At 46.7% G+C, this 23,644-nt stretch overlaps 1 protein-coding gene across 1 annotated transcript; it reads left to right on the top strand.

Annotated features, from left to right (window-relative positions):
* Positions 1-255: 255 nt before the first annotated feature.
* On the top strand, positions 256-23,171 carry LOC136483999 (putative transcription factor bHLH041). Its single transcript, XM_066481162.1, has 4 exons — positions 256-480; positions 12,682-12,999; positions 13,121-13,161; positions 23,135-23,171. Exons 1-4 carry the CDS (start codon positions 256-258, stop codon positions 23,169-23,171), a joined length of 621 nt encoding a protein of 206 aa, XP_066337259.1.
* The last annotated feature ends 473 nt before the right edge of the window (positions 23,172-23,644 follow it).

The following is a 23,644-nucleotide window of genomic DNA, read 5'->3' as shown; positions in this document are numbered from 1 at the left end:
TAGCTTGGCGACATCGATGCTGACGCCGAGCTAACACGTCTTGGCGCCAGCGTCCCTGGCGCCGAGATCTTGGACTCGACGCTGACGTGGTGCTGATTTGGCAGGCAGCTCGGTGCTGTAGATACTGGCGCCGAGCTCAGCGCCGTAGACGCTGCCGCCGAGCTCGGCGCCGTAGACGGCGTGTGCTGCTGCAAACTTCATACAGAGATTCAGGCAGACACATAAATGAAGGTTCTTAACTGCTTATCGATCAACATGCAGATCAGCATGCGCATGAACATGGACGACGAAGCAGCAGTCTACATATCTTTCAACGACGGTGCCACCACCATCGGCATGCACGATCCTATCGTGGAACGCCTCCTCGACGACTCGCACCACCACGCCGGCACCTATAGCTTCCCTTCGTCGTCCTCCTCCTCGCTCTCGTTGCCTGCCTCTACCTCCCTCTCCTGCAGCCCCGAGAGCTCCTCGGCGCACATCCTCAGCAATATAGTTGGCCAAACGGACCGCCCGGCACAGCACTAGCACAGGCACGACCAGGCATGGCCCGGACAGGCATGGCACTACGCGGCACGGAAGACTAGCCGTGCCGTGCCTATCAGTGCCGCCGTGCCGAGGTGCTAGCCCAGGCACGGCACTATTAGGTCTTAGCCGTGTCGTGCCATGTCACTGGGCACGGTGGCCCAGCAGTGCCCGTGCCGGCACTGGCACTGCAAGTGATCAAACACCTCAAACTGATAAGAATATCAGGGACAAGTTCATCATCTCAAACACCTCAAACAGATCAGAATATCAAACACCTCAAACACTTCATCATCTCAATCTTAAGTTACAAGTTCAGAGAACTTATCAAAGACTCAAAGTTACATGTTCACAGAACTTATCAAAGACTCAAAGTCACATAATCACACAAACATAGGCAGAGAACAAGGGTTAGGGTTAGGGATCCATCCATCACCACTCGTCGGCGCCCCGGTCCCTCAATGGCTTCAGACAAAACAGAGCAAGGGTTAGTAGAGACTGAGTGTTAGGGTTAGCACTACTACACAAACTTTAATGGAGGCGGGCGTTTTTGATTTTCCGCGGCGGGCAAAGCCATCCGCCGTGGCCTAGAGGCCACGGTAAATCATGGCTTAACCGCAGCGGGCGGCTTTGCCCGCCGCGGTTAACTGATTTACCACGGCGGGCGGTGTAACGTGCCCGCCGCGGTAAATATACTTTTACCACGGCGGTCACGTTGAACCGCCCGCCGCGGTAAATTATTTTACCGCGGCGGACACGGTACACCGCCCGCCGCGGTTATGTTCGTTAGCCGTGGCGGGCATTATTATTTGCCCGCCTCGGTAAATTATTTCCTGAATTAAAAAAAATACAGCAGGCATATAATTAAATTCAAATTCAAATTCAAATCACATCCAGATTTCACAGATTAAACTTAAAAAGTATGCAGGCATTACACATGAGATAATATACATATATATACATTCACTTAGTCGTTCTTGTCATCGTTAATTCATTACATTTACATATTAAAGTCGTTATACATGCCCTAAGGAGTAATCTTGCGGACGCATCATCGTGGGCCATTTCCTCAGCCTCTCGTACTCCGGTAAAATCGCTAGCTGGCTGTTCTCATTGAAGAACGTGCTCCCTTCAAGCACGCATTTGTCTAAGACAAACTTACATATGTCCGCCTTTGTCTGCTTGAAGGAGTGTTGGGTGCTCTGCACGTCTCTCCACCAGTTCAATCCATTCTTGAGCACCCTCCAACTGCTGCTGTACTGCTTGCACTCCCTCAGGTACTCACAGACGTAGAAGCCACAGGTTTGTGATCCTACCGGTTGTTTGGCACACTGCATGATCGATACACAAGCATTAGAATACAGGCATTAGAACGCTTATGAACAGAAAGCACAATTAAACCTTTCAAATACTTACCGGAAAGTTGCGTCTGATTTTGATGCGGTTCTTATGCTTAGCCTTAACATTCTCTGTTCTTCGATCATAGCATTCAGGATCCTTCACGTACTCCTTATAAGCGCTATACGAAATGTACTAGTATTAGGCAGGGCATTAGAACGCATATGAGAAGACAGTTCAGTCACTTACACTCTGAGGCAATCTTCAAAGGCCTTGTACCCTTTTAAGTTTGGCATTCTCAACGAATCAAATACGCAGGCCCTGCCATCCTGAGGGTAGATGATAAATGCAACCCAGTGACCCTCGAGGCCTTGGCTGCGCCATTGAAACAAAATACAGGTTACAATGAGAAATAATAATACTAGCTAGCTACCCACTTATCTCTACAGGCATGTCTTCGACTTACCCAAAGTGGTAGGCAGCTACGATACACCCATTTCTCCTAATCTTCTTCATTGCTCCTAGTATGTACCTTGAAATGTTCAACTTCTCATTGTCCATCAGTTTCTTCCTGTGCGCCTCTCTCTGTCGCTTGGTCAAGTCTTTCATGGTTGGATGATTGTCATCTAGGTGGTAACCAATGATGACTCTTTGAGCAATATGCATTGGAGATAGATAGATAACATCAAGTTTTAGTTCCTTGGATATATAGGCCATCAACCTGCAAGGACAAGCCATCGTGGCATATATAAGTAGTCTTGACCGATTCAAAGGCAGGTGATATGTGAAACTCGCAATTCATCACTTACATAGAGAACAAGGTGACTTGGGCGATGTCAAGGTCTTGTTCCCGTAGTAGTTTGTACATGTCGTGGAAGTCCACGGGGAGTTTTACATCGTTGTCGGGCAAGTGGAAGTACTCTGCCACAACCTTGACTAGAAAACCATGTAGGCCAGCTTTTGCCGCTTCCATGTACCAGAGATGAAACCTCCTTGTCTCCCACCTTTCCTCGTCGACGAGCTGGGCCTTGGTTATCATGAACTTCCCATGCTCGTAATGGCCGGGGCAGTCATCCGATTCAGGAAATAGATGGAAAGGTGATCCCGGCCTAGGATAGAAATGTTAGTACCATATTATGGCAAAGAAAAGTTATTAGCAAATTATGCTCGCCGCTACCATACCTTTCGAACTCAAGTGAGTACGTGAGATGCCCTTGGTCGCCTTTAGTCTTCGCCGGCGGTGGAGGACAGTGGCTTGTGCTCGCAATGGCAGCAGGTGGTGTCTTTGCCCCTGGTTCCTCCGTGCCTCCCGGTCCTTTGCTTGTGCCCTTAGACGAACTATCGGGAGGTGGAGGTGGACTTGTTGTTGGAGGAGGAGAACGAGGGTGAGGGCTTGTACCTCGGGGTGACTTCCTTCCCTTGTCATCCCCGCCATTGCCTTCGTCATCGCCGTCGCCGTGATCCGGATCATCGGGGGGACAAGATCCGGCAACGGATGGTTGTGATGCTAGTGTCGCCATTGGCGTAGAAGTCGGCGTCGAGAGAATGATCTCTATGTCGTCCTTGTTCCACAGGACTTCGGAACCAATGGCAGCTCCAAGGATCGTTACCCCTTGTGCAGTTGGATATTCCATTTCAAATTCTTCGTATTGGGTCGCATACCATGTAAGTATCACGGCAGCATAGTTGGCAGGGATCTGGTCTTGGTTGAAATCTTTGATATCTTCTTTGGGGTGCATGTAACCCTCACCCACGGTCAACTTTTTCGCCCTGCCAAACGGGATGTTGAGGTGGACGCGCATGGGTTGCCGGATGTCGTCGACGGGGTGCCTTGGGCGATCCTCGATCATCGGCAGTGGCTGCCCTTGTGTCTGCCCTTGTGGAACTTGAGGCATGGCCACGCCAGCCTGGCGAAGCATCTGTGACCTCATCGACACCATATCTGGGTCATTGCTCGTGAAGGCTTCTTTTATGGACCGACTGATCATTTCGGCCACGCCTTGATCATAGCCCTTCTGAAAGATGCCCTCCTTGTACCTCTGCCTTGACCGGTATGTGGCAGCGTCGGATTGCCATGACTCCACTGAGTTCCAGCTCATCTTCGACGACATGCCACGGACGCGGCCACGGTGCTCGGGGGTTCCCAGCGCCAGGGTCAGCAAGTCCTGGCCCCTGCGAACCTCAAAGCTGTCCTTGGATTTAGCGGCCTCGATGAGAGCCCTCTCCACCTCCTCGAACTTGGGCTCATTAAACTTGCTCACGCCCTCCTTGAGCTTCTTCGGCTTGCGGGCATAAATGAAGTCCTTAGCCCTCAAGTCTACACCATCGTACGGATCGGGAAGCCCGGCGGCAGCTCTAGCCCTTTCTTCCTCCCGCCACTGGGGCCTCTTACCAGCAAACCCAGTCATGCCCAAGTGGTGGGGGTGCAGGTTCTTCTTCGCGAGTGCGCTGAACTTGGCGCTCTTTGCCTTTGCTTCTTCTGTTGTTCTTTGTTTGCAGAACTCTTCCCAGTGATGTTCCTTCACCATAGTGTATTTGACACAGGGTGACTTGCCTAGCTTCAGGTAGTACCTGGTCAGCATGGACTTGAAGTTTCTAAAGGCTCTTCCTGCCACGTGCATGACCCACTCCCTGCACTTGTCCAGATCGGCGTCCTCGGGATAATGGAAGCTCCTTGTCACCTCACCCCAGATATGTGTCTTGTAGTCAACCAGGACATTGTTCCACTCCTCCCAAGTGATCTCCACCTTGTCCTTGACTATACATGCCACCTGGTTGCTGAACTTGGCAAGGACCGTGGGTGGCGACAACGGGTTTCCCTCTGGTCCCACCTCATGGATCACATGGACTTCGCCGTGGATTTCCCTCCGGTGCCTCCCGTGTTCCCCCCTTCTCAGCTTTGTCCTCTGACCACTAGACTTGCCTGAAGTGGTTGGAGATGGAGCGGGGGGTTCTTTGTCACTGACTGGTTCCTCCTCGAAATTCAATTCTCGAGGCACCACCGGCATCTGTTCAGGGTTTGGAGACCGCGCACTTTCAACTTTGTCGTCCCTCGGTTGGTAGGTCGGATCATCTTAGTCCTCTGTACGACGTTTCTTTGTTGGCCTCGGGGTCACGGACACTTGGCTCTCGAGGCTAGTTGATGATGATGCACTAGGGGTAGGGTCGCGCCATTCGCTTATCGGTTCCTCCGCCATTGGAAAGCTACAATGAATACATATTTCAGTTGTATAGACACAGTTATAGAGTAGTAAAGTAGAGTAGTACTAGAGTAGTAAAGTAGTAGTAGTTGGCTCAGATTTGCCCCATTGTCATCACATCGCTTTTAAACTGGTTGCTTGTATCTGGTATACAAGCCATCCTAGTTTAGCGGGGGCACTCGATCATCATCGCCGCTGCCTCAGCATAAAAGGGTTCACATCATTGCATATGCCACTGCCTCAGCAATAAGTTTAAAAGTTCATCATTGCATATGCCAAAAAAGGAACCAGCCCCATTAAACAAAAACCTTTCACAAATCAAAAACAGGAGCAGCAGTAGTAGAATAGTAGTCGAGGGAGTAGAGGAGTAGAGGAGGAGGGAGTAGTAGTAGGCAGTAGTAGTAGTATACTAGTAGTAGTATACTACTAGAAAGTAGTAGGCAGTAGTAGTAGTATACTAGTAGTAGTACAGGAGGGAGTAGAGGTAGGCAGTAGTAGTAGTATACTAGTAGTAAAGGAGGGAGTGACCAATTCATCTCAAAATTCTCACAAATTATATCAAATTTGGCAAAATTGCAGCAGAGTGACCAATTCATCTCAAAATTCTCACAAATTTAGCTCAGAATTAGTTTAAAGGCAAGGTGCATCATAGGCAGTGGCATATGCTCAGAATTTTGTCATAAATTTCTTTGGCATCATAGACCGCAAAAAGAATTGAGTTCAAATGCTACGGGTCACCAAAAGCATCATAGATCAGTAGTATAGCAGTTCAAAATTCACCAAGTGTAGTATAGCAGTTCAGTTGAATTCAGAGTAGCAGCAGCAGTAGTAAGACAACAGTGGTAGAGAGAAATAGGTAATACAAGTACCATTTTGCATCAAGCAGTAGAGTACCAGTAAGGGGATAAGTAGTAGCTAGCCATCTCAAAAAACTTTCACAAATCAAAAAATTTGCATCAAGATATAGAGTGTAGGCAGTAGACAGTAGAGTGTAGGTAGTAGAGTGTAGGCAGTGGATTAATGGGCATCATGGCAATTGGCAATGCCAAACTGCCAATGACAAGCAAGAGAGGCAAATGCCAAAAAAGTTCATCATTGCATATGCCAAAAAAGGAACCAGCCCCATTAAACAAAAACCTTTCACAAATCAAAAACAGGAGCAGCAGTAGTAGAATAGTAGTATAGGAGGGAGTAGAGGAGTAGAGGAGGAGGGAGTAGTAGTAGGCAGTAGTAGTAGTATACTAGTAGTATAGGAGGGAGTAGAGGAGTAGAGGAGGAGGGAGTAGTAGTAGGCAGTACTAGTAGTATACTAGTAGTAGTATACTAGTAGTATTATAGGAGGGAGTAGAGGTAGGCAGTAGTAGTAGTATACTAGTAGTATAGGAGGGAGTAGAGGAGTAGAGGAGGAGGGAGTAGTAGTAGTAGGCAATATACTAGTAGTGTTCACAAGCAAAAGCTATAGCTGTGCGTGTCCTGTCAGATTCAAGTGAAATACGATGAAGGTCATTCAGTAGTTCATACAACTGCAAAATAACCTCACAGTATCTATGCCCCCAATTGGAGGTTTGATTACTGAAAATATATAACTGATAGCAGATTGAATAAGTATTCACATGAAAGGAAAAAATATGCCATTTAACTGTACTAGAATATAGTAAAAATATCTTAGATACATGAGACATGCAAACCAAGCAGCAGGATTATACAGACATGTTTTATTTCATTATTTGTAGACATTCCATATGCACATTACTAATCGAAGTTGTCAAACTATTTTCATGAACAGTTATTTCATAATTTTGTCTGTAGTAGTCGAGCACGCAAACCATGCAGCAGGGTAATACAGAAATGTTGCTTAATGTGTAGACATTCCATATGCAAATATAATAATCAAACTACTGAAATTGTTTTCATAGTTTCAGTTCATAAATAAAAAAATGAAATCCCAAATGCTATGTTTACTCATTATACAAAATCCAACCTTGTACACAAGAATGCAAGTCCACATCACAGAAGTTTACTTAGACATCAGTCCTGATGCGGCACAGCACAGTTTTGACTCTATCCGAAAAGAGCCAAGTATAAATTGGCACTTCTAGTTAAAATCATGTATTTGTATGCATTACCTATGCCAAACGAAATAAAATTGAGGAAGCGAAGCCCCGCAATCTGAAATATATGCAGAGGTTAGGTCACGTACCGTTGGTGGTGTTGTTTCCTTGCGCGCTGTGTAGTGCTGCCTGAACTGGAGAAGGGTGGAGAAGGCCGTCGAGGAATTTGGCAGCGGCGGACGGGTCGGAGCCGGCGACGCACCGGAGCTAGGGTTCCAGGGACGGGGCGCCGGAGGAGCACGGGGACGGGGCGCAGGCAAGGGAGAGGAGGACGGGGGCGGGGCACGGGCACGGGGGAGGAGGATGGGGGCGGGGGTCACCACAGAGGAGCTCGGCGGCGGGGATGGCGGCGGCGGCGCAATATTTCGGCAGCCCTTCGGGTCGAATTCGAGGGCGCGACGCAATAAGAAAATTTGTGCGTGCAGCGGCACATATATAGCCATGGATTAACCGCGGCGGGCAATATAATCCGCCCACCGCGGTAAATGTTTACTGTAGCGGGCACCTTAAACTGCCCGCCACGGTTAATCGATTAACCGCGGCGGGCGCTGTTACGTGCCCGCCACGGTTAATATTTTTTCATTTGCTCACTGATATTTATTACCAATCTAAAACTTATTAATCTAAAATTTATGGGCACTGATATTTAGTACTGTGTAAGTAGTGTGTAAGTAGAGAGTAGTGTTGTGTAGTAGTAGAGTAGTACTGTGTAGTAGAGAGTAGTGTTGTGTAAGTAGAGAGTAGTGTTGTGTAAGTAGAGAGTAGTGTTGTGTAGTAGTAGAGTAGTACTGTGTAGTAGTAGTAGAGTAGTGCTGTGTAGTAGTAGAGTACATGTGAGTAGTAGAGAGTAGTATTAGTACAATAGATAGTAGTAGTATTCTATAGTAGTAGTAGGTTGAGTAGTACTAGTAGAGTAGTATTGTATAGTAGTAGTAGTAGATTCAGTAGTACTAGTAGAGTAGTATGGTTCCATGATATTAATAATAAGTTACAAAACTTGTCTTCAATAGATCGAGCTATATTATTACATATATGTCTCTGGGATACATAAATCATTTTGGTGCAGGTGCTTTCACCGTCCTCTTCTCACCATCGGGGCGGGCCCACGGCATCATCCTGGACTTGTTGAATCGGTCCTCGACGGCCTTGATCTTCTTTGGATGATCGGTAAAAAGCTCGAGCTCTGCGTAGTTGTTGTATTGTTCGGGACTCTGCACCCCATCAGCTCCCACAATCCGCTGCTTTCCGGACACAACCACATGCCTTTTTGGGTCCTCTGCATATATATAGTAGGCCACTTGTGCGACATTGGTTGCTAGTACCCATGGGTCATCTTTGTAGCCGATACTTTTGAGATCCACGGTGGTTAGCCCATAACTGTCCACTGCAACCGCATTCGGTTTGACCCACTGGCAACGGAAGACGGTTATGCGTAGGTTCTGGCCGTAGTCAAGTTCCCATATTTCTTCAACTTGCCCATAGTATTGCCTCCTCTGGCCCGTGTACTCTTCTTCGCCCTCGTATCGAACACCGCAGTTCTGTGCCGAGCTCTTCTTGTCCTTGTCTTTCGTGTGGAACCTATAGCCCTGGACGTCATACCCTTGCCACGTGGTGATTTGGCTGGATGGGCCTAACACAAGCCTCTTAACGGTCTCCGTATCTTCATCAGGGCATCCTTCAAGGGGTATGTGTTGCTCTTTGAGCCACTCTACGAAATTGCTCTTGTGATGGTTCTGGACCCATGCCTCCGTGCGTTGTCCATCATTAGCGGCGCGGATCTCTTCCAGGTTCTTTTCAATATATTTCTCCATGCTCACTAACTGATGAAGGATGCTGTAATGAGCTTCTTGCACCATTCGGTTTGCCACATCGGTGCGCACTTTTCGGCCTGTGCACCCCATCCCTGAGGTTTTGCCTTCGTGGTGATGGACAGGCAACCCAATCACCCTCCCATCTCTTATGTACCTCATACACCAGTTCACGGCCTCCTCCGTTGTGTATGCCTCGATCATAGAGCCCTCCGGGTAAGCGCGATTATGGACGTATCTGTTGAGGGTGGACATGAATCGCTCGTACGTCCACATCTGGTGTAGGTACACGGGGCCTAGTTGATGGATCTGATCGACCATATGCATCATTAGGTGTGGCATAATATCAAAGTAAGATGGTGGAAAGCACATCTCGAGCTGGCAAAGGGTCTCCGCGATGAACTCCTTCAGGGCAGGCAGCTCAGCCTTATCAATGACCTTCTGAGTGATGCGATTAAAGAAGTATGGCATCCGTGTGATGACCATCTTCACGTACTTTTAGTAATCGGTGATGGTGACAAAGATGATTGCTTTTAGTGTGAACTTCTCCTTGCGGGATGCATCCACCATCTGGACCCCAACATCAAATAGTATCTTCATTTCCTCCATGAACGGCTCTAGGAACACATCTATATCGTTGCCGGGCTGCTTCGGTCCGGAGATAAGCATGGTCAGCATAAGGTACCTACGCTTCTGACATAGATGGGGAGGTAGGTTGTACATGGTGAGCACGATGGGCCAAGTGCTGTGCGAGCTGCTAAGCTCACCGAACGGGTTCATCCCGTCGGTACTTAGCGCGAACCTAACATGCCTGGGCTCCTTGCCAAACTCTGGGTAGGCCTCGTCGAAATCCTTCCACTGCTTGCCATCGGATGGGTGCCGTAGCTTGCCATCGTCGTTCAGGCGGTCAGCAGATGCATGCCAGGACATGAGCTTGGCATCGTCCGGGTTCCCGAATATTGCACGCAGGCGATCGGTCACGGGCAGGTACCACACCGACAGTGCTGGACTTTTCCTGTGCGTGTAACCCTCTTCTTCATCGTCCTGCTGAGCCGAGATCTGTTTGGCCACACTGCTCTTCTTTGCCCCCTTCTTGTTCTTCTTCCGACCACCCCGCAAGCCTCCCTCGTCTTCTGCATCCACGCGACATCCAGCATTTTTCTTGTACCGACTAAAGCCGCAGTGCGGACAACTCGTCAAATTCTCATACTCATTGCCCTGATACAGGATGAAGTGGTTAGGGCATGCATCAAACTTTCTAAGCTTCATCGCCACTGGCCGGATCAGCTTCTTGGCCCGATAAGTATTGGCGGGCACCTTGTTAGCCGTTGGGTACGTGGTGGCAAGGTAGCTTAACAACTCATTGAAGCTAGTGTCAGACCAACCATGACGAGCCTTCAACATCAACATATGGAGGTTAAAACGGAGCGCCGTGCACTCCTTTGGACAATCGCCGCCGTCCTTATAGAGAGGATCAACTGCCGCCTGTCTCAACTCTCTGAAATTCTCCAACCACTTTGGGCAACCCAACACAACGTCATCTTCATCGAAGTGTTTGACTAGATCTTCAACAAGCTGCACATCCTCGGGTTGGCTCACAGTATCCTGACCATCACCACCGTCGCCGGCTTCGTCGGCCATGTCTTGCATTAGATCATCCACCGTGATGTAATCACGACAACTGTTGTCACTGTCGGCTGGCGCAGCTGCTGCGGAAGGATCTTTATTCACCGGTGGTGCTGTCGTCGTCGGCGTCGAAGAGGTAACTCCAGATGCACCGCCACTCGCACCAACTCTTTCGCCGTGAAATGTCCAGACTGTGTAGCCCTCGATGAAACCATACATGATCAAATGAGTTTGCACCTCGCTGTCTCGGTGGGCTTTCAGGTTCTTGCAACGAGAACATGGACATATGGTTGTCATCCGCTTCAGTCTCTCACGGTGAGCTTTACCAGCCACAATAAACTTCCTTAATTCAAAGAGGTACCGCGGATCATTCACTCTATCGATCCGGTACATCCATTCCGATCTATCCATCATATCTGCGAACATTATCCATCACAATCAACATTAAATAAAGAAGAATTAGGAGAAATTGATGATTTTTACGTCCAAAATCATGAAAAAGAGAGGAAATGACGATGTGAAAGATGAAGCATGCATCTATGATGAATCTAAAGTTAAAGAAATACATGACATCATTTTTTCCATTAAAATTGATCTAGATCTAGATCTAGATCTAAAGAGAACTCTAGGTGATGGAAATAGAGAGAGAGGATGGAAGGAGAGAGGGAGAGCCTTTATGAACCTCTTATGATGTCCTCCTCCCTCAAATCCAAGCCCTTCAACTCAAATCAAAAGTTTCCTCAAATTTTAGGGCAAAGCCTCCCCCCATGAGTTTTGAGAGAGGAAGACCCGTGGAGAAGAAGGAGGGTCTGTGCTCTGTATTTGTACAGGCTTTACCGCGGCGGGCAACATAAATCGCCCGCCTCGGTAAATCAAGTCTTTACCGCGGCGGGCAGTATAAAGAGCCCGCTATGGTAAACCGTATTAACCGCGGCGGGCGATTCATACCGCCCGCCGCGGTAAATAACTATTTCCTGCGGCGGGCAGGTAAGGTTGCCCGCCGCGGTAAACCAATTTCCCGCAGCGGGCGCCCCGGTGGCCGGCCTCGCTGGCCGGCCACCGGTTAACCGTGGCGGGCAAAAAAGGTGCCCGCCACGGAGCGTATTTTGGCCACGCTGCGCAAATTGATTCCTGTAGTAGTGTAGGGATTGAGCAAGGGTTAGGTCGACGGTGACTTACCTTCAAAACCGGAGCACCAAAGTCGCCGGCGAGGTCGACGAGGCATGGATCCGGCCAGGAAACCGAAGGATCCGGCCAGGAAACCGATGGATCCGGCGAGGTCGACAACGAATCCGGCGAGGAAACCCATGGATCCGGCGAGGAAACCCACGGATCTGGCCAGGAAACTGACGGATCCGGCGAGGTCGACGAGGGATCCGGCGAGGACGAAGCGAGATCAAGGGTTAGGGTTAGGGATTGAGCAAGGGTTAGGGTTAGGGATTGTGCCAGTGCCGGTCAGTGGTGGCTCCAGAGGCCACCGGAGAGCGAGAAGAATAGTGGAAGTCAGAGGCGAGAGAGGAGAGCGAGTCGCCGACGCGGCGACGCTGACTCGCCGAGAGAGGAGAGCGAGGCGAGAGAGGAGCGGGTGAGACGGCGCTGCGGGGGAGAGCCGAGAGCAAGGCGAGAGAGACAGCGAGTGAGAGCAAATGAATTAGGGCAACGGAGACGCGAACGACCGGCCGGGACGGGCGGTTTTATACCCCCGATTCCAACGGCCAGATCCAACGGTCCGATGGGAGCGAGGCCGGGGATCCAACAGCCACGTGCGGCCGAGCCGTGCCGCTGCCGTGCCGGTCCATATTGCGTGCCGTGCCCGGGCCGGCACTACGGGCCAGAATGGCGGCCCAGGCATGGCACTAAGGCCGGGCTGGGCCAGGCACTGGCACGAAGGCCGTCGGGCCAGGCCGTTCCTGGGCCGTGCTAATTAGTGCCGTGCTTGGGCCGGCCCGTAGTGCCCAGGCCAAATGGCCAACTCTACTCAGCAGTACCCGGAGGTCTCGTCGCACGTGCCACTACTACCACCACCCACCACCCGTGGTGCCATCTTACGACCACCAGTACACCAACCTTCACGCGCCGGAGTCGCCGGCCAAAACCACTGGTGCGTTCAAGCACTACGCGCGCCACCTTGGGCCGAAGAGGCCGCAGAAGCCCGGCGCGTGTGGGCAGAGGATGTTCAAGACGGCCATGTCGGTGCTGTCCAAGATGCACGTGGCGGAGAGGTACAGCCAGCAGCAGTACTACTACCAGGCGGCGGCGGCGGCTGCTGCCGAGGCGGTGCAGCCACCATCGGTGAACCAGCTGCAGCACATGCTCTCGGAGCGCAAGCGGCGAGAGAAGCTCAACGATAGCTTCCATGCCCTCAAGGCCGTCCTTCCGCCGGGTTCCAAAGTACGTATACGATCGTGTGTGTATATGTCATGGCTGTGTGTCTGATTATACATGCATGCATGAGCTGCTTCTGACGAACGAGTTTCATTTGCTCCGTCGATCTTCTCTGTACGACATGCAGAAGGACAAGACGTCGATACTGATCAGGGCAAGGGAGTATCTGTCTCACATGACATGATGATCGATCGTCTTAAGTCATGCATGCATCATTAATTGACGATGGATGATTAAGTCTGACATACATGCTAGTACTAGGTTAGTTATTACAGTTGTTAACAGTGGATGAATTATAACATTTTCATTTGGATGTGATAGATGAAGAACGAACTACAAGCTAGCAATGCATGCGAAAGTCGGTTATAGAACTACTTCCTGTAGCTGCCTATAAAATAACTTATTCTGTAGCAATGCATGCGAAAGTCGGATATGGAGCTACTACCCTGTAGCTGGATATATATATATATATATATATATAACTACTACCATGTAGCTGGCTACAAAATAACTTATTTTGTAGTTACTTTAATTATTATGTTAATTTACGAGATTATAGTAACTCCTTACTAAGTGGTTTACTATAACGTTATGGTAAATATCCCCATGTGTTATAGTAACACAACTATCGTAAATGGAGGTGGCTATAGAATATCAGAATAACTTATTTTGTATTTTGGAGCTGACAACTGAATATACTCTCCAGCAGGAAGATTATTTAGTATCTGCTATGTACCAAAGTAAACCATGCATGCATGCAAGGCAACGTGTGAAAATGAAGAAGACTTAAGGTAGAAAACTATGGCTAGCTAGGTACGCAGTAGTAGTACAGCAAGAACGTAGGAGTTGTCGTGCACCAGGTAGGTTGATAAGAAATTACTGACTGACTAACTGCATGGCGCCGGCGGCCTATCTGAATTCTGACAGCGACACTACGTGTGATCGTGAAAAGCTATTAATTTCGTTCTCCTGTGTTCTTGGTGAAAAGACTAACGGTGTCTCTCTCCTGTCGCTGTCGCTGGTGTCGCAGTCGCCGGAAACCGACTGGGAGGAGCAGCCGGTCAAGGACGCCGTGGCGAAGATTTCACACATACCTCGGCGTCAGTGTCTACGGCGCCGAGCTAAATCTCGGCGCCGGGACGCTGGCGCCGAGACGTGTTAGCTAAGCACCAGCATCGATGGCGCCGAGCTAAAGGTCTAGATTCTGAAATCTTTCCGCCATGAGCGTATTTGTGAAAAACTTTTAAAAAAAGACTAAAAATAAAAAATTCGGTTCCTAGGCCTCCTGCTGATCCATTTGTGCAGCATGCTACTTTCCCATCGGTGCAGCGTGTTGTTTCCCTATCTGCGCGTGCTGCTGCCCTGTCTGCGCAGCGTGCTCCTGCCCTGTCTGAGCAGCATGCTAATTTCCTATTTGTGCAGTGTGCTGCTGCCCTGTCTGCGCAGCATGCTCGTGCCCTGCCTGTCTGCGTAGCCTGCTACTGCCCCGTCCGCGCAGGAAGTTGTTGCTACCCCATCCGTGCAGGAAGCTGCAGCCCCGTCTGTGCAACCTGCACCCTCTCCATCTGCATGGCCTACTCCTACCCCATCTGTGCAGCGTGCTCCTGCCTCCTCTATGCACAGTGTTGTAGGGGGATCAATTGATCTTCGTCGGGAGTGCAGCGCTACCAGTCCCATAAAAAATGTAGCCCCACAAGAGAAGAATAAATCCCCTCGTGTATCACCTGCTGACCTTGTAATTTTCTTAATATAACCTTGCTTTCAGTTCTAGCATTTCTATACATTTGTTCAATTTTTGCTGACAAGTGCATAAACCATTTCAGGTTGGAAAGGAGATCACATTATATGCCTTGTTTCGGCCAGAATCTGTGGCTAAGGCAACAGTCATTTCAACAAATCCAAGCAATGTACTAGGAGGCCAGCCTCTTGGAAGGCACTATTGTGAAGGTTGTGATTAAAAGGGATATAGTGCTACCTCGCCCTTATGGTGACATCGAGACTTTGGTTGATGCTAAGTCAATGCCAATTCAGTGGCCATACAAGAGAGTAATCACTACCGGAAACAGTCAATTTGCCGAGTGCAAGGGGGTTTGCCAAGTGTAATTCTTCGGGCACTCGGCAAACAAGCTCTTTGCCGAGTGCTCTGCGAAAAACACTCGGCAAAAAAGGATTTGCCGAGTGCAAAATAAAAACACTCGGCAAAGAAGGGGGTTTGCCGAGTGCCAAAAAAACACTCGGCAAAGAAGGGGGTTTGCCGAGTGTTTTTTTTTGCACTCGGCAAACAAGCTCTTTGCCGAGTGTTTTTTTGACACTCGGCAAAGAAATAAGTTTTTTTTTCTTCTGACCTTCAAACTTTTTCTACTCAGCACATACAACATGTGGCACTCCATGTTAAAATTTGGTATATTTCTGGATCTGTTTGCTATATTTAATTAATTTATTGCATTTCAAGAAATTTTTTGGTTTAAGTCAAATTTGAATTGCAAGTGATTCAAATAATAGAATAAAATGAGTAGAAAAATGATAGTCATGATATTGAGTCCAGTGTGAGGCCTTACCTTGGAAATGAAAAAGAAATTCCGAACATCTCGTTCAGGAAACACGACCACGAACGTGTGGCCAATTGATTTTTAAATTCTAAAAAAAGCAAACAAAATTTGAAAATCATGAGATTTGTCATGATGTGATGATATCATACGTGGAGGCTGTGGTAAAAAATTGATAAGGTTTCGCACGTTTTGTCACGTACGATGTTTACAAACCGAAGCATCTTAGAAGAAGAATCGTAGCGTTGAGAAGGATTCAGTAAGATTTGGAGTCAAAGTGACGGTCGAATTGGGGTTTGACTTCAAAACTTTTTGTATAGGCAATAGAGAACATAGATTGTTTCATGTGAAATTTTGGTAATTTTTTGGATCCATTTGATAATTTTAATTTATTAAGTGCAACTAAAGAATTTTAATTGATATAAATTGAATTTGCTATAACTGCATGAAATAATGAAATAATAATCATAGAAAAATCAAATATATATTGTCGAGTGAATTTGATAAGATATTTTTAAAGTACATCGGAATAAATTTAAAAAAAAATACGTCATGAAAAGAAAGAAAAATAAAGAAAATGAAAAAAAAACTGAATTTGCCGAGTGCCCCTGGTCTGGCACTCGGCAAACCTCCTTCCCTACCGAGTGTGAGATCTGAGACACTCGGCAAACCCCACTCATATACCCCGCATCCGGCCGCATAGAGCCACACACGCACACACCCACCCGCGCCACACACGCACACAGGCACACCCGCCCTCGGCCGCCTCCGGCGCCCCTCTCCAACCCCCGCCGGCGCTGCCCCCGGCTAGTCTGCGGTGCCCGGCGGCGTGCGCCACCAGAACCCCCCTCCCTCTCTCCCTCTGTCCGTCTCGCCAAAGGTGGCGGCGCAGCGGGAGGGCCCAGGCGACGCCGCGCGCCGGCGCCTCCACCGCTCCCGCCCCCGCCCCTGTCTCCCCTTCCTCTCTCTCTCTCTCTCTCTCTCTGTGTGTGGCATAGCGGGAGGTCCCCAGCACGGATCCCCTCCTCCCCGCGTCTCTCTCTCTCTCTCTCTCTCTCTCTCTCTCTCTCTCTCTCTCTCTCTCTCTCTCTCTCTCTCTCTCTCTCTCTCTCTCCTGATGTGGTGCCACACCGGCGGGTCCCCGTGATTGCCGGCCTCCGGTGCGGCTGGCCCCCCTGCGGTGGCCGCTGCCCCCCGCGACCCCCCCCCCTCCCATGCGACCATCTCTCTCCCTCTGTCTCAATCTGGCATATGCATGGAGGCAATGTCAATCTCACCCTAGATCTACTCTTCTTCCCTTTATCTTACCAAACTTTTTTTGTGTTGTATATAGGCTATGACCTGCTCGGTTCGGTCGGATCCTACAAGCAGTCAGGTATTGTGGCATATATCTGAGCGCATGGCCATGTCAGTGATGTTTGTTTCATTTCTTACTGTGACATGGAAATTGAGACCGTGTACACTGCGGTGTTGATGGTCTTTGGATTATTGTTTGCATTTTTTTTGGTCATGTGCAGTGATGATTACAGTTTCCTTTTTCTATTATGTTTTCAATTTGAGGGAATGGGCTAGCGCTGTGACGATTGCTAAGATAATATTTATAACCTTGAAAGGAAAAATGAAGTTGAGTGGTATTATTTATATAACCCTAATGCTGAAACTATACTCTGCTAAGGCACTAGTGAACAGTTTTGTTCATGGATTTGTGGCCTAATATGAAGCTGCATGATATTGTCATAAGTTATACATTAATGAATGGAAACCAAGCTCTTAGAGGGTGATACACCAATACACCATACCTTGTGAAGATTGTTGTATCCTAGAATAATAGTCAGTCTGGCATCATGGAAATTATTTGAACAACTACTGTACTAAAGTACTAACTGCCTATCTCACAAATCGCACCCAAGGTGCTCTTCTATCATTCATTTATAAATGATGTTTGTCAGTAGCTGGAAATTTCTAACAACGATTCAGTGTCATGTTCCATAGAAGTTGCAGTTAAAAAGGCCTGTTCATGTTCTTAGACCATGGTTCCTGATCATATTCTTTATTCAGTCACACCAGATTTGGCAAATAGATATAAGGGTCCTCAACATTAGCTCGTGGATTAGAAGTTTAAACATTCTAAAGTACCTTTACTGGTTTTCCCCTTATCGTCTGCAATACCGATATTTACATATCTGATTGCTTTATGCATCTTGTTTCTTCAGTTCCATTTGTTTGCTCGTTGCTGTCTGGGTGATATAGTTTATTATGTGCCATCTCACCCCTTTCAGCCCCACATTTTTCTAGAGTGTAGTACTGTATTAGTGTGTGGAATCATATAGCTACTGTCGGCACTAGTAGAGAACAGACCTTTCATCCGAGGCCAAAATGGGCTCTAGTCCCGATATTTTTTGCGCCCGGGACTAGAGAGACCTTTAGTCCCGGTTGGTGTCTCCAACCGGGACTAAAGGTCCCTGCCCAATGGCTACTGCGCTCGGCACAGTGGCAGGGGACCTTTAGTCCCGGTTGGAGACACCAACCGGGACTAAAGGTGGACCTTTACTCCTGGTTGGAGCCACCAACCGGGACTAAAAGTCCTCCAACCTTTAGTCCCGGTTGGTAACACCAACCGGGACTAAAGGTCCCCCGATGGATTAGTACAAAAGGGAAGCATCCCATCCATTGTCAGATGTGTTGTGTAGGTGGGGTGGTAAGCTATGCGCGAGGCAATGCATGAGGTCTTGGGTTCGAACCTCACGGGACGCAGCGGCGGGAGGCATTATTTTTTTTAAAGCTGGGAGGACCTTTAGTCTCGGTTGGTGTTATCTACCGGGACTAGTTCCTGACCCGGGATCCTTTAGTCCCGGATGCTTGTTCCCGGGTGGAGAACCGGGACTAGAGGGGGTTCTCCACCGGGAGTAAAGCCCGTCCCTCCACTAGTGCGGGTACCCTTGATTCCTTGCTTTGTTTAACTAGGCTGCTGTTTCAACAGGCAACAAGCATATTTGTATTTGTTGAGACTGTCTAGATTCTAGAACTGATACTGTGGTTTTCTAATGGCGTGTTCTTTTGGCCCATATACTGCCAAGGAATTAGGTATATAGGACTATGTCCTTCAAATAATTTTCCACAAAATGCTTCTGTTTGGATTCCAATTCTCAGGTTTGAGCTTGACACTTGTGCAATGTGTTCTGAACATGCTTCCTACTGGCAGATGACATTTGTACTAAGATTTGTTTATCACTTTATGCACAAGCAGAATGTATGCATCTTACCAGATTCTGCAATTTTCTCTGATAACTATCATACATAGTATATGCTGTGCCCTTGGACTAGGCTTTGTTGCAATAAGATCATTCGTCATTACCGGATATATATAAAACGTGGTTTTCCCACCTTGTTCACAGAGTCATGATTGTGTTCCCTGATATTTTTCCCTCAGGCTCTTTTATGGCCCTCAGGGACCATATTCCTTGTTTGCTGGGAGGGATGCAACCCGGGCCCTGGCATTGATGTCATTTGACCCAAATGACCTCACCGGGGATTTGGACGGCCTAAGCCCCGATGACCTGGAGGTGTTGCAAGATTGGGAGGAAAAATTCAAGGAGAGGTATCCGAGGGTGGGTCACCTTGCCTGTCAAGACGCAGCAGGCAGCGGTCAGAACACTACTGGGCTTCATCACGAGGAAGGGGACGCCTAACTCTACTGGTTTGTCTCGTCCTCTGTTTTTACTTGCTGCTGGATATCAGCCTGTAGAACTGATGCGCTCACTTGTGGGTGACGCCGCTGTCGTAATCGGTTGTTGTATATGTATGTGCGATTACTAACTCCCCTATGCCTTATGACCCAGTAAGTTTCTACTGGGGTGCTGATGGTTTTACCTTCACTATTTTGATAGCATAGCTTTTGAATTTTTTCTGGATGTTGATTCTTCTGAACTTATACCTGTCATTAGTCTCTTAAATTTCTCATCTTCATTTCTATGTCCATGTGGTTATTATGAGAATTATGTTGCTAGGAGCATGATGTGCATGCAGATATGGTGTACTAAGAGTGTTTTGTATGGCAGCTATTAAACTGAAATATGCTGAGAAAAAAATTATTTTTTTCTTTGAAAAATAGGTTTGTCGAGTGTAATTCCCAAAAACACTCGGCAAACAATAATGGTATGCTGAGAAAAAAATATTTTTTTTCGTTGGAAAATAGGTTTGTCGAGTGTAATTTCAAAAAAAACACTCGGCAAACAATAATCCTTTGCCGAGTGCATTTTGAAAAAACACTCAGCAAACCACTTTTTTTTTGCCGAGTGTCAAATTTGACACTGGGCAAACTATTTGCCGAGCGCGCGATAAAAAACACTCGGCAAATAGCTGTTTGCCGACACTGTAGATGTCGTGTGCTGTTTGCCGAGTGTTACACTCGGCAAACCCTTTGTCGAGTGTTTTTTGGTCTTTGCCGAGTGCCTGTGGCACATGGCAAAGTCACTGTTTCCGGTAGTGAATAAACTAGACTTGCCTTTGTTTCTTTTATTCATATATGTGATAAGTGAACAAAGTTTCTAATTAATGATTTTTGTAATAGTTGAACGTCAGCAAGGCATCATATTCATCCAAGTCTACTGCAGGTATGTATTTTTTTTTAATTTTACTTTCACCAAGCTGCAATTTGTGATGCTGATACATTGTAAGTACTACCAAAAATTTGTTTCTGCAATTGAAGCTTCTTGTCTACGAAAAATCTCTGTAGTGGAGATATTGACTTAGCATTTAGCAAACAAAGCTTAGCCTAACTGATACACTACAACCACTCTTCATTTATATATTTTTTAGCACTAGTAACCTTGAAGGGATAATGGGATGAGTTTGGCACTGCTGCCTGCATGTTTGGTATGTGTTTAGTACCCCCGCTAATTGGACATTCATACTAGATTTCAGGTCGTCCTGCTGCTGCAAGGTCCTAGGCCGTCATACTACATTTCAGGATATGGAGGTATGTGTTTGATCTGCTGCTGCCTGCATGTTTGGTACTGCTGCTGCCTGCATGTTTGATCTGCTGCTGCCATTGTTTGATGTGTAGACAAGAACCAGGCTTGCAATTTATATCAAAACACTTTCTAACTTGACTCCATACCTCTAAAGCATACTAGCACCTTAAAATGGCATGCTCCACTGTTTCTTGTCTTCCACAAAAGCAACAAGCATCATGGGCTTAAAAAATTACGGAGGCTATGTTTAATCCATCATCTTATTTGTTACCCTCCAGGCCCGCCCATATACTAAATTTGTATATTACTTTGAGTTAGGTACTATCAGTTTACTTATTTATTTCATTTACAATGGTTTGGGACATTGAACTTTCCTTTTTATGAAATTTGGCTATTAACTTTAGAGAACCTCTTGGAGTTGATTTTATTGGCTGTCTTTCTCCAACATTGGTAAAAGTTGTCGCTAATTGGATATTCATACTACATTTCAGGCCGTCCTGCTCCTGCAAGGTCCTAGGCAGCATACCTGATGGTGTCCACAAGTTAAAAGTGCTCATCAAAGCTGTGTTTTGTTTTGAACCTATTAGAGATATAACTATGAGCTCACTGTTATTGAAATATTTGAGCAGTGGCTTTAGGTGTTAGTGAGCTAAGCTTTTGGTCACAAGTGATGGATGTCTGACTTTTGGTCACATGAGGTAGATGTAGGGATGTTGATATGGCTTGCTCATGCACAAACTTTGTGTTTGCGAGCTTCTAATCTATTTTGTACTTATGATGTTGAATCTGACCGACCTTACATTGGGCTACTCATATATGAATGAATCAGTTATGTTTAATATATCTTGTAATGAATGTGTGTGCACTAATAATAGAATATTTTTGGGTTATTATGTACTACTGATTAGCAACATATATATTGTCTCTATGTGAATGATTCACGTTGGACTGTTAGTTGCTAAAAGTATTTATAGCTTCAAACTCTGTGTCAGTATATGTAGCCCCTAAGGCGTTAGACTGTCAGTCGCTAAAAACATATCGGTCGGCATAGGCTATACCGATGCCACTTTCAGCGGCTGCAAGTGTCGGCATAGATCTATACCGACTGACGGAGCGTCGCTATATCGACCTATACCGACCGACGGTACGTCGCTAATCTGGGCATGTGGTGTACGTGGCAATTAGTTCTATTATCACGCAACAATTGCATTGCAATATTTGCTCGATCTTGTAATAGCTAGTATTGTTATATAAGTCAACTTTGTGAGTCTTTTTTCTGGGCCCTTGGGGCATTTGTGGCCCAACGATATGTTTTAGCCTCTTTCAATGCAATAGTGACAATATAGTGCATCAAAACAATCCTAAATTGATACAATAAAATCACATATTGCATCAGAGATTAGCATTATCAATTGTTGCAATAGTACTTTCTAATTGCACCCATATTCGAAACCGGTGCAATACCACCTACATATTGCATCAAAAATCAATAGTAACGCAACCAAATTTGTCCGATGCAATAATTTGTACCTATTGCATCTCTTCTTCAAAATCGGTGCCATAGATCATACCTATTGCATCGACTTGAATTACTATCGCATCAAATGCCTTCTCGATGCAATAATGACCACCTATTGCATTAGATTTACTAAATTGATGCAGTAGCACCCACCTATTGCATCAAATTTGTGTTTGATGCAAGGCGAAGCGATGCGATAGGGTCAAAAATTAGTAGTGTTTGTACATGTCGTTACAATTTTTTTGCTCCAATAATTTTGATGGCCGCCTTTCCCTTTTGATTTCTTGGCGCCCATTCTTGTGCTGCCTTTCTGCTCCATTAGAAAATTTGAAGGCATTTCACGTTTGTTCTAAGTTATATTTTCTTAATTTGGCCATAAACATCTGACATTTTATATAGGTTAATCTCACAACTAAATTCATTATGAGCAATACTTTCATAATATATATTTTATATACATAAGATAACATAAGTTTTTTTATTTTTCTAGTCAAAGTGACAAAATTTTAATATAATGCCAGGATCCAGATGTCTATTGGCCCGCCTCTCTATAAAAAAAATATCCCATTCATCTCCCACTCGTTTACTCACCACCGCTTGACTTTCTTCACCTTCTTTAGATGATTTTTCCTCTAGTACTCTAACCCCAAAATCGTGGAGCCCCTGCCTCTAGGGATGCGGTGCACAATTGCATGCCCATCGCCGCACGCATGCACGATTTTCAGTTTCTTCTGCAGCCGCTCTGAACCAGCCATACCTTTCCACGGAAGAGCTTGAACTTTCTGTAACTCTTCCTAGATCTAATAGAGGGGTGTCATCCAACGGAGCTCTACCTAGCAGTGGCGATTTCTCACTGGGGAGTCATTAGAGACAGGCAATGGGCACGATGAGAGGATGGGATGGTGATCACACATGAAGCAGATAGCAGAAGATGTAGGATATTGTAGCGCACTCTTGTGGTTGGGGGCATCATAGAGACTAGAAGGGCCCACAAGAAGTCTGCAAATTATATGGCAAGCATGGTATACATGGTTTAGTTCAAATGCATGCAAGGTGGACTTGGAATTTAGCAAAGTGGTGATCCGGATGATCAACACTTCAAGTAAGACATTAGAAGACAAGTTGAAGACATACAAGTGATGCTAGAAGTCCAAGACACAAGTTAGAAGAAGCCTGCAAGCATCACTTAGGGCGTGTTTGGATGCTCGGTTCAGGGAGCCAGTATCTGCTCGTCCATATAAACTATTGAAAAAGGCTATTTGGATGTCGTATTCCACTATACTGCACTACATCCACCGGTGCAAATGAACGACCGCATGCAGGCTTAAGCGGTGCGGCCGATTCAGGGTGAGTTCGGTTTTTTCAGGTGGAGGTTGCATTGTATGTCCTACATGAGTAGGAATTAGTTCTAAGTACTTTATTATTTTTTCCATGCCAAAGGCCTAATACTTTATTCGCCGGCAGACTTTGGAACCAAATGAACCGACATGCTACACGTAAAACATCCAAACTACAAAATACTATCTTACCATGCCTTGATCAGCAACGTTAGGCAAGGCTTGTTTAGCTTGCCACTCCTGGTAAAAGAACCAAAACATGCTGCAACGTTTGTG

The sequence above is a fragment of the Miscanthus floridulus genome, chromosome 9, assembly GCF_019320115.1.
Source record: "Miscanthus floridulus cultivar M001 chromosome 9, ASM1932011v1, whole genome shotgun sequence".
NCBI lineage: Eukaryota > Viridiplantae > Streptophyta > Magnoliopsida > Poales > Poaceae > Miscanthus > Miscanthus floridulus.
The sequence above is the reverse complement of the archived record's forward strand: the minus strand, read 5'-3'. Positions and strand labels throughout refer to the sequence as shown.